Source organism: Chlorocebus sabaeus, chromosome 16 (genome assembly GCF_047675955.1).
Source record: "Chlorocebus sabaeus isolate Y175 chromosome 16, mChlSab1.0.hap1, whole genome shotgun sequence".
In the NCBI taxonomy this organism is placed as follows: domain Eukaryota; kingdom Metazoa; phylum Chordata; class Mammalia; order Primates; family Cercopithecidae; genus Chlorocebus; species Chlorocebus sabaeus.
Window position 1 is genome coordinate 37,080,443 of NC_132919.1, and position 12,514 is coordinate 37,092,956.

A 12,514-nucleotide genomic window follows, 5' to 3' on the forward strand; every position below is an offset into this window, starting at 1 on the left:
GACAACGAAAAGGGAAGAGGGAACCTCTATGTTGAATATACCTGACTTCCAGATATCCCTTTTCTATTGGCATAGCTGCTGGCATTCACCTATGCTTGCAGCTTGATCTTTCAGGCTGCTTTTTGTTAGAAAAGAAATAATTTCGGGGCTGATTTTTATTTAAAGGAAAACCTTGCTGAGGACTCCCTTACTCTCACTAACTGCCTACATAATTTCTTTTTAACTCCTATTATCACTTGTTTGCCAGAATTTATTTCAAAACTTTTTAGAAATAGTTTTGAGTTTGGGATGACAGTGGAGTTCTGGGATAGTATCAGTCTTGAGTAATAATCCAATTTCAGGGATTAAGATTATTTAAATGAAGTTCACCTGCAATAGCTGTGCTTGCCTTATTGCTGTCGGTGGACTCTTCTATTGTATATTTCTTTATGTTCAGAACCAAACTTGGAGGGAATGTCACCAAGTAGACCCATTTGGCAGGGCTTTGACTTTCATAGATGATTTTCTAGTTCCATCTATCAAAAACACCACTTAGTTTCTTAGCACCCTACCTCTTGCTTCCGAGAATCACCAGATACCTCTCGGCCTAAATGCCCAGCTGAAATGTCTGAATTTCCTTATTATTTCGGATTCTGACTTTGTAACTCAGTACCTTCAAGCAGCATTTTACAAAAATACTCTCTTCGATTTTCCTAGTTGTTTTCATTAGTGGAAATCAGATTGATCTGATTTCCCCAGCCTGCCATTATTGAAAATAGAAAATACGTTTCCTTATTTCTTTTTTAACCATTTCTAGGTGATACATTTTTTGAGATATAACACGGAGAGTATGTTAAAAAGCCATGTTGTATGTGCTGCATAAGAAAAGTACTTATCTTAAAGTAATTTTATAGTTATTTCATTAAGTCACTTTCTCTGAAAGTGTAATCATTACTCTTTTACTCTTTCTGATGACAACTTCGCTTGTGGCTTCATAGAGGTTATTAACTACTTTGTTATATAGAAGGATTATTAATTTTTTTGTCTTAAATTTTTTGTCTCACTGCAATTGTGAGGACAAATATATTCATTGCATATGCACTTGGAGCTCCTTAGAGGAAATAATCTTTTTTACATTTTCTGCATTTCCAAATACAACTTGCACAATATTAACGTTTTTTCCTTTGATTTTCCAAGTAATTTGACTTTCCTCATAAAGAATATCAGAACCATTAATTTTTTATGGTAGTGAAAAAGGAAAAAAATTAATATTGAAATTGTTCAAATGAGATTATTTGACACATTTATAAAATCTTGGTCCATATTTTCTAGTTCCCTCATTACAGTCTTATTTTCATGTGTGTTAACCCCAGTGTGGTCAATTGATTTAATAAAAATGCCCCTGTTTTCTCTTGTTATCTGATAACTTCTTAATGACAACTAACAGCTTTTGTGAGAGCAGCACCATTAGCACTAATGGATAGGGAGGCCACCTGATATGGCATGGGAAAGGTTAAAGATGACTAGTGACCCCTTGGCAAATCTGCTTGCAGCAGAACAGAGTAAGTACCGTGCTCATTTGAATTATAGGTCATAACGGATTTTCTCACACTTTTGTTATAGTCTCTGATGTTCAGCTGTCTTCCAGCTCCAGTTTAGTTATGTGAGTACTCGTGTGAAGATTCATCAGTGATTTAATGAACATTTTTATGTAGCTAACTCAGATTGTGAGGACACTCAGTCTAATTTTTCATCTCCTTTTGGCCAGGTTATACTTTTCTATTCCTAATTTTTGCTGAGGCTTTATAATTTTTCATATATATTTGAGAAAACAGATACATACATACTCTGTCTACTAAAATTAATTGGAGAGACAAATTACTGTGAGGTGATTTAGATTTCTGTTCAATAACATTATCAGGTAACTTCTGGACACTAATGCCCATAGTTGTGCTTGATGCTAACATGGAAACAAATTTACCCTAAAAGCAAGGGTCTTTACAAATGCAGAAAACTTTCAGCACTTTTCTCTAACCCCCCGACTCCCTGCATGGTTAATGGATTATGATAAATAGTAGTATCTTGTAACTTGCTATGCAGATTGCAGATGTGATGACTTAAATTTTTAGTTTAAATTTTTGTCCACTACTAAGACAACTCCATCAATAGTCATGGTTTTTTTTTTTTTTTTTTCCCCAGGGAAATATCAAACACTCTTCGTGTAATATGAGCCATTGACTATGAAATATACTGCCGTCTTCCCTTTGTGGATTCTTTTCCTGGTTGTCTTATGTTAACTTTTACTGTTGTGGTTTGCTTTGATACACATTACTTTCCACTTTTTATGTGCTCCACCAGTTCTTTTAGTTTTATTCCTTTTCATTGGTATAAGAGCATGAAATAATAGGCTCAGGGGCAAATGGGGAGGATATACAACCAAAGACTTTAAAACTAAAAGGCATTCCTTTGATAAAGGGATAGCTGCGTTTAAGTGGGAGCATCTCCATTAGCATTAATGGAGTGAGTACATCAACTGAGGCATCTCAGAGGTTAATCAGGCTTCCTGGCCTGCTCTTGACATCAATACACTGTGGCGCCTCATTCTGTTGGTCCTTCAGAGGCTTACTTGACAACAGTCTAACAGAATTTGTGTAAGTCATTTCTTGTGAATTATTGAAAGAAACGTTTGGCTGCTAATTGAGGAACGCTAATGTGTTTTATAATCACTGGAGTTTGAGTTTTTAGCACTAAACAAAACAGTTACAATTGATTTGTGGCTTTCTCTTGGTTTTAGTCTGCTGTTAAGTTATATCTTTTTGTTTGAATTCAGCAGATGGCTTTGCTGGTCATTTTTATTTAAGTATTTATTAGTACATTATTACGGATTTTAATTTTTCCTCTTTTCTACCCATCAGACATCTGTGTTTTGTATTCATTAACTGTGAGATCACAAGTAGTAACAGAAATAGATTACAAGGCAGTACAAGAGAGTGTAAAAATCAGGCCCTGGAGACAGATGGTCCCAGTTTTGAATTCTGACTTTGTCGTTGGGTAACTGTTTGAGCTTCCATTTTACTTAACTTCCCTAGCCTTGATTTTCTCTTTCATAAAATTGAAGTATCTGAGGAAATCTATCAATGTAGTTTATATTAAGTGCCTTCACCAGTCCCTAGTCCATAGAAAAACCACCATGAAACATAGCAAAATAAAATAATGCATCTATTATTAGTGCTAGTTTTATGGTATTTTAATAGAACATTTCTTTGGAAAACACTTCTCCCCTTTTCAATTTTAATCTAATTAAATCACGTTTGGACCTCTATACACAACTGTCTTTGTGTACTATTTATGAATTAAAATTTGAAATACCATGTATATAATAGTTTATATTTTCAAATTTAGCCATAGCATGTGCCAGAATTAGGTGAGAATTATTTTTTCATAATTGTTTTAGAAAAGATAGTCAACTCATTGAAGATTAATTTGAAATATTTTAATGAAACCTTTTTTCTAACAACACGAGAATTGGAAAAATGTACCTATATTATTTAAAATGTAGTTTTTGATTTATTTAAGTATTCTAGGGTGCCTGTTTTGGTTCTACTGATGATAGCCTTCTTCAGCAATGTGTGACTCCCATATATTTGTCTTTATTTTAGTTTTCTTCCTTTCATTTTTTTTTCTATAGACTCAAACTTGAAGCTTTCTTCCTTTCAGATGAAAAAACTTGTTATTTAGAAAAATGTTTCTGTTAATGCATATGAGGATAATCAGAGGATATTTACATAGAAGAAAAAATATTTCATGAGTTAGTTTTACTTACATGTTTTGAATGAAATGGAGCTAAAATATAATTATAAACATTTTAAGTTATCGTTAATTGAAATAATATAGTAGGAGCACCACATTTAATTGTTTTCTGTTATCAGATAGAAAAGAACTCTCTTAACTAATTTAGTATGATACTTCATTCATCCAGTAATTAATATCTTAGACAGAGACTGTGTTTCCCATATACCAAATCTTGGTATACAGTATTATGTACCAGCATATTTATATATTTGCTTTGGAAGCACATTCTTTTCCACATGGGTATTCTACCAATGTCTCAGTCTGTTTCATACTAGAAAACAGATATACAATTAGATTTATAATATTTCAAAAAATTGATCATTTCATAGTTTCTGCTTCTTTCTATGTCATTGATTTTAAGGTGTATACATTAAGAGGAGGGAATGAAAGAAATATCTTTTGTAAAAATGTAATTGCACCCTTATGTAAAACAGAGCTCTTTAATTTTTTTAACTATGGCTTTATCCCTGCCATGATGACTTTAGAGACTTTACTGATGCCATTCCCTCAAACTAATACTGATATTCTAATTAAAATTCAAGATCATTAACAGTCATACTGAATGTCTGTGACAGTTTACTGCTATATAAAAGATTGTAAGAGAATAAAGAATTTAACATAATGATTAGGAAAATTAATAAAATGCATATTTCTATGTAGAATCCAAATACTGATGTGAAGTCATACATTTTACCTTTCATTGTACAGACACTGAAAAGTGGCCTGACAATGGTGGGGAAAGTGGTGACTCAGCTGACAGGCACGCTACCTTCAGGTGTGACAGAAGATGATGTTGCCATCCACAGTAATTCGCGGCGGAGTCCTTTGGTCCCAGGCATCATCACAGTTATTGACACCGAAACTGTTGGAGAGGGCCAGGTAAGAAGAACTTTTGGTGCGCACAATGTGTGTTACTTGCAAAGATGGGGCTGAGATCAAGATTAGTCAAAATGTGTTTGGTTTAGGAGATTATCAATTTGGAATTTGAGGAATTGAGATTATTTCAAATGAAGTTTTTCTTTAAAAATGATTAGTAACATGTTAGAACCTGCTGTTTTGAACATTATTAATGTATCTAATCTGAAGGTAAAGTCCAGGTTCTAAGAGATTCTCTCATCTGTGAGGACATTTGTTTCATAAATAAATAATTATGTAACATTTAATAGTGTTCTGTTCATAATATTCTTTTTTTCTTAACTTGCCACCCCAGAGACTCAATTATTGTTTCTTTTTTGTGTATGTAATAACATTTGTCATAACCCAAATTATAAGATTAATAAATTACTTTTTCTTTCTTTTTTCTTTTTTTTTTTTTTTTTTCTGAGATGTCACCCAGGCTGGAGTGTGATGGTGCGATCTCGGCTCGCTGCAACCTCTGCCTCTTGGGTTCAACCGATTCTCCTGCTTCAACCTCCCGAGTAGCTGGGATTATAGGCACGTGCCACCACGCCCAGCTAATTTTTGTATTTTTATTATTTATTTATTGAGACAGAGTCTGGCTCTGTTGCCCAGGCTAGAGTGCAGTGGCACGATTTTGGCTCACTGCAACGTCCACCTCCTGGGTTCAAGCAATTCTCCTACCTCAGACTTCTGAGTAGCTGGGATATAGGTGTGCGCCACCATGCCCAGCTAATTTTTGTATTTTTTTAGTAGAGTCGGGTTTCTCCATGTTGGCCAGGCTGGTCTCGAACTCCTGACCTCAAGTGATCGGCCCGTCTTAGCCTCCCAAAGTGCTGGGATTACAGGTGTGAGCCACCATGCCCAGCCTTAATTTTTGTATTTTTAGTAGAGACGTGACGCGGTTTCACTGTGTTGGCCTGGCTGGTCTTGATCTCCTGGCTCAGGTGATATGCCCGCCTTGGCCTCCCAAAATGCTGGGATTACAGGCATGAGCCACTGCTCCCAGCCATATAAATTTCTTTTTAAAGGCAGGACCATACCTATTTGGAGGAATTTATTTAAAAATATTAATTAATAATTGCAACTTACATAATTTACTGAGTAGTATGAGAATTTATAACAGATGTTTTCTTATCAATATAAAATATGTGAAATCTTAAAGTGGCATATCAGAATACATATGTGGCAATAGCTTATTATAAAATCTTGTATCTTCAGATACAATGTACTGTCATGTTAACAATCTAGCTTTAGAAACATTTACAATGAGTGATTATAAGCATGGAAATACATGTTACATTTGCATATAAATCTTGCTGGTAAGATAGCATTTGGGTTGTTTTTCCCCCATGCACTCATGAACTCTATTTTCTTTTGTGTCATAGTCTTCACTTTAAATATATGTTTCTTAAAGGAAGGTAATTTTTTTTATTCTGATAGATAGTGTGTGATCACTGATATAAAAATACAATCTAGAATCAATTCCTAGAATGAGATAGGAGTAGGACAGTATTGGTGAAATAAAATTCTTTTTAGTTTTTATATAGAATAGATATTTAATTCTGTATTCAGAACACAATGCTTAGAAACTGTGTGAGCTGTTAAGGTATTAGCCTTAAATATTGCATATGTTTTGAGAAAATCTGTTTCCAGTATATATGGGTTGACATCTTGATGAAAAATTGCACTTGGCAGCTGCTTATGTGCTAGTTCCTATAGTAAGATTAACAGCATTTCAAGAACATTTTTCTGCAATGGAAACAAAAAAACTTTGAAATTCTGGATTATTAAATTTGGCTCTTGTATTTTACCTGAAATCTGAATACTAATTCTCTGCCTCTCCTGTCTTAACTTTGTGGTTAGCCAAATATGTTACAGAGTTGTATTTTTTTAATGAAGTGCTAGAAAACTTTTCAGTTGACTGTAATGACCTTGTGTTAATTAGTTGATGTGGATACACACAAATGTTCTCTTTTTTAATTGAAATGAAAAGTATAAACCTTTAGTGTTGTGTTAGAGTAAAAAAATTCCTTTTGTTCTTTGATTTTTTGATTTTTAATTAATTCACCTTCAAGGCCACCCACATTTATTGGGTAGTAACAAGTCTCCTCAACATTGTCTAGGACCATACATCTGTTAAAGATCTAGCATTTGTTGATGGAGCGATTTGGGGTTATTTCAAAATAGAAACTGTTACCTCGGTATTTTTAAATATATGAATAGAGGTGTAATTCATATATTTATTTTGTTAAATGGAAGTATGGGGACATATAATTATATAAAAACAAAGCATTTAGGCCTTATGTTTTAAAATGTGGTTTAATTTTTTCTTCAAGTTCATTAACTTTTTATGACCTTTAAAAAGGAAGTCTTAGTTTTGTAGTATGGAAATGTACTGTAGGTTGGAGAGTTGCAAAAGTTCATTTGTCTATGATAAATGCATTGATAACACTTGAAACAAATATGTTTATTAAGAAGAATCATAGAAATGTTAACTTTTAAAAGTTAAGAATCTTAAATATTGTTCAACATGGAACATTCTACCTTTTCTGTTTATGGTTGGTAGCCCCAATCTTCCACTTATGGCATATTCTGAAATTTTAACTTGATTAAAAAATTCTGTTAGAGGACAGGAAAGAAACTGATTTTCAATAAAAGGTAAATTAGTATGTACATTTTTAAAAAAATTACAATTTTTAAAGCAACAAGATGTATGCAGTATAATACTGTCTTTCTTTTAATTAACATGAATCTGTTTTTTGTCAATAAAATGTTTTTGTCTCTGATATATAGTTCAGTTTGAGTACAGGCTGTTTTTAGATTATGCTGGATTGTATTAAAACTGCAGTGGTTAATGTCTTAGATTTATCGCTTTTAGCCCCTTCCGCTGATGTTTAGCCTAAACTGTAATGTTTTTCCTTTTCCAAATACAACTCAGATTTTATATGAAAAGCTGACAATACATTGACTTTTGCTGTTTAAATCCCTTGAGCCTTTAATAATGATATATTTTTTGTATTTACAATGTTAGTATACAAAATCGGATTCACCATCCTTCTGTTGCCATATTGATTAGTTTGATTTTATGGTGATGGGATCATTGTGTGTTAACTGCATTAAGGAGGAATGGATTTGGTTGACTTTGCATCCATTTTTATCTGTGTTACTTTCATGTTTTATTTAAAAGCATTTCTTGACCAGAATAAGTTAAGTGGTATAATTTGCTTTTTACACATTTATATAATTGAAGTTAGCAATGTGGCAAAATCTCTAATGGAAATAAAATGCTTCAGAATGATGACATAAATCTGAGCTATTTCTTGCCTGGGGAACAAGGTGTTAATAATAGTAATGTAATAGCTTCTGAGATGTTTTGTTCATGTGATGAAGGCTTATCCACCTTGTATCAATTCTTGTACTCTGCTTTGTTTAATGTAGTCAGGTTGTTAATACAGACTTAAGAGTTCATCCTACTTTGATAAGTGGTGAGTAAAGATTATATGTTTTAGGAAAATTATACTGGAATATCTCTGACATTAATGGTTTAATGTTTTAGGCTAGGTGATGATGTAATGGAGAAGATTCTTCCAAAAGTATCTGGTTGTTTATATTTATGAAGTCCCTAAAGAGAACATTTAAAGAATCTTATGTAGTGGTAAGATTAATGTGTCTTTTTGCTGGATGGCTTCTGTCTTTATTATTGCCATCAAACGGATTACTCAATGCTAACTGTGTTGGAAAGAAACATACAGGGTGTAGGGTTATAATATACAAAAAGAAAGGGAATCTTGTAGATAAAGTTTAAAGTAGAAAAACGGGCAAAAGATAGAAATAAATATTTCATAGAAAAATTAAAATACAGTTGACCATTGAACAACATGGGTTTGAACTGCGCAGGTCTACTTATATGTGGATTTTCTCTGTCACTACCAGCCCTTAGACAGCAAGACCAGCTCCTTCTCTTCCTCCCTTTCCTCCTCCTCCTCAGCCTACTCATGGTGAAGACAATGAAGATGAAGACCTTTATAATTGATTCACTTCCACTTAATGAACAGTAAATATATTTTCTCTTACTTTAAGAATATAATCTATAATACATATATGAAATATGTGGTAATTGACAATTTTGGCCATCAGTTAGGCTTCCAGTCAGTAGTAGGCTATTAATAGTTAAGTATTGGAGGAGCAAAAGTCATATGCAGATTTTCAGCTATTCAGGGGGTCAGCACTTGTAAACATGAGTTGTTCAAAGGTCAACTATGCATATAAATGTTATAAAATATACCCATAACTTCACTTGTGATTAATGTAAGAGAGCTGCAAATTAAAACTGAGATACAGTTTTTTACTTATCAGAAACTGAGCCACTCAAAAGCTTGCAATATATTCTATATTTTTAACTTTTAATTTAGAAGTAATTATAGACTCACAGTGAGTTACACATGCCTTTCATCTTACTTCCTTCAGCTTAACCTGAATGATGATGTATTTTGTAGCTATAGTATAGTACCAAAACAAGAAAATTTTCTGAGTGATGTGGGTTAAGGGAAAAAAAAAAAAAACTCAGAAAATGGACAATGATACACTCTGATAACTAGGCTACAAGTCTTATTCAGTTTTCTCTATTTGTTTAACCTGCATTCATTGGTGTGTTTATGTGGGCATGTGTAGGTGTGCGAAATTTTATCCCATGTGTACATTCACGTAACCCCCACCACAGTTAAGATACTGGACTGTTCTAAACTGTTTCATCAACACATAACTTCTTTGTATTTCATGACCATCCCTCATCCCACCCCATCCCTTTTTCCTGATAACCACTAATCTGTTTTCCATCTGTATGGTTTTATGACTCTGACAATGTTATGCAAATTGAATCATATATTATGTAATATTTTAAGATGGACTTTTTACACTAAATGTATTGTCTTGGAAGTCCATTCAGGTTGCAGCATGTAATTCGTTCTTTTTTTCTTTTCTTTTTTTTTTTTTTTGAAATGGAGTCTCACTCTGTCGCCCAGGCTGGAGTGCAGTGGCACGATCTTGCCTCACCGCAAGCTCTGCCTTCTGGGTTCATGCCATTCTCCTGCCTCAGCCTCCTGAGTAGCTGGGACTACAGGTGCCCGCCACCACACCTGGCTAATTTTGTGTATTTTTTAGTAGAGACAGGGTTTCACCATGTTAGCCAGGATGGTCTCAATCTCATGATCTTGTGATCTGCCCACCTCGGCCTCCCAAAGTGCTGGGATTACAGGTGTGAGCCACTGCGCCTGGCCATAGTTTGTACTTTTCAATCACTCTGTTGTATTCCATTGTACAAATATGTCAATTTGTTCAATTATTCACCCCTTGAAGGACATTTGCATTGTTTCTGGCATTTTTCTATTATGAATAAAGCTGTCATGATCATTTGTGTAAAGGTTTTTAATGTGGATATGTTTTCATTTCTCTGTAAATGCCCAAGAGTATTACTGAGTTGTATAAGTGCACTTTTAGAAAGGAAATGTGCAACTGTTTTCCAAAGTGCCTGTGCTGTTTTATATTCCCACCAGCACTGTATGATAGATAGCAGATTACCCAGCTGAATCCGTGGAAGCTGAAGAAAGTGGTACAATATCTTTAAAGTACTGAAATAAATGAACTGGCAGCCCCAAATTCCATTTGTAGTGAAAGTACACTTCAGAAATGAAAGGGAAATAAAGGCATTCTTAGAAAAAAGGAAAATTAAGAGAACCTATCACTCACAGATCAACTCTTAAAAATGGCAAAAAGAAGTTTTCCAAGGAAATGACAATAAAAGAAGGCTTACAACTTCAAAAATGAAAGAACAACAATGGGGTGGGTAAAAATAAAGGTATATGTAAGATATCCTTAATGAATTTATAAGATTATATTTGATGATTGCATTAGAAATTGTAACATCATCTGATGTGTAGTGATCGATGTATGTGTAAGAAATACTTAATATTTTTATATTTTTAAAAATGGGGACATAAATTGATCCTTTTAAAAATCAAAATTTGTGCTACAGTGGACATGATCAAGAAAATGAAAAGACAACTCACAGAAGGGGAGAAAATGTTTGTAAATTGTATTTTTGATAAGGTACCAGTATTCACAATATATAAAGAACTCTTATAACTCAAAAATAGGAAGACTACCTAATTTTCAATGAGCAATGGATTTGAATAAACATTTCTTTGAAAAAGATATACCTGTGGCTGATAAGCAGAAATTGGGACCCTTCTAACCTACTGGTCAGAATTGTGCATTCGCTTTGTAAAAGAGTTTCAAAGTTCTTCCCAAAATGTTAAACAGAGTTATATGACTAATATATATCCACGATAAAACTCTGAATATTTGCAGCATTGTTTGCAATAGCCAAAAAGTAGAAACAATCTAAATATTCATGAACTGATGAATGGGTGGATAAATAAAATGTGATATATGCAAACAATATAATATTATTTAGCAATATAAAATATACATTTTAGTGGCATTAAGTACATTTGTAATGTTATGTAATTATCAGTACAGGTACTATCCCTTTCCAAAACTTTTTCACCATCTGAAACTGAAAGTCTCTGCCCGTTAAACAGTAACTTCCCAGTACTCTGTTTCCCAGGCCCTGGTAACCAGCATTCTACTTTCTGTGTTTGAATTTGCCTGTTTCTAGGTGCATCACATAGTGCAATCCTAAAATATTCCTCCTTTTGTGTCTGGTTTATTTCACTTAGCATAATATTTTCAAGGTTCATACCTGTCATAACATATATCAGAATTTCATACTTTTTAAAGGCTCCATAATATTCCATTGAATGTGTATACTGCATTTTGTTTATCTATTTATTAATTGATGGACATTTGGCTTACTTCTACCTTTTGCCAATTTTTTTTTTTTTTTTGAGATGGAGTCTCACTCTGTTACCAAGGCTGGAGTGCAGTGGCGCAATGTTGGCCCACTGCAACTGCTGCCTCCTGGGTTCAAGCGATTCTCTTGCCCCAGCCTCCCAAGTAGCTGGATCATAGGCACCTATCACCATGTCTGGCTAATTCTTGTATTTTTTTGTAGAGATACAGTTTTGCCATGTTGGCTAGACTGGTCTCGAACTCCTAACCTCAAGTGATCTGCCTGCCTGGGTCTCCCAAAGTGCTGGCATTACAAGCATGAGCACTCGTGTCCTGCCACCTTGAATAATGCTTATGTGAACATTGGTATACATGTTTCTAATTGAGTCTCTACTTGTAGTACTTTTGGTTATGTACCTAAAAATCAAATTGCTGGATCATATGGTAATTCTATATTTAATTTTTTGAGGAATTACCAAACTATTTTTCACAGTGGCTGGACCATTTTACATTCCCACCAGTGAATGTCCAATGATGGATAAGGGTCTCAATTTCTTGTGTATCCTTACCCCAACACTAGTTATTTTTCTTTTTTAAAATAATGACCATCCTAATGAGTGTAAAGTAGTATCTCATCATGGTTTTAATTTGCATTTACCTAAGGAATAGTGATGTTAAGCCTCTTTTCATTTGCTTATTGGCCATTTGGTTATTTTTAAAAAATTGATGCATAATATTTGTACATATTTTTGGGGTACATGTGATATTTTGTTATATGCATAGAATGTGTAATCATCAAATCAGGGTATTTAGGATATATATCACCATAAGCACTTAGCATTTCTATGTGTGGAGAACGTTTCAAGCCCTCACTACTAACTGTTTTTAAATGTACCATGTGTTGTTGTTAACTATTGTCACTCTACTATGGAAT

The 12,514-nt window shown here is 33.7% G+C and overlaps 1 protein-coding gene across 5 annotated transcripts in view; it reads left to right on the plus strand.

Annotated features, from left to right (window-relative positions):
* BCAS3 (BCAS3 microtubule associated cell migration factor) overlaps nucleotides 1-12,514 on the plus strand; it is a 710,433-nt gene that overhangs the window by 220,932 nt on the left and 476,987 nt on the right. For all 5 annotated transcript variants that reach the window (XM_008011209.3, XM_037993644.2, XM_008011214.3 and 2 more), the window contains exon 12: nucleotides 4,540-4,710. In XM_008011209.3, the coding sequence (XP_008009400.2) occupies nucleotides 4,540-4,710 (171 nt within the window). The remainder of the gene's footprint in view (nucleotides 1-4,539; nucleotides 4,711-12,514) is intronic.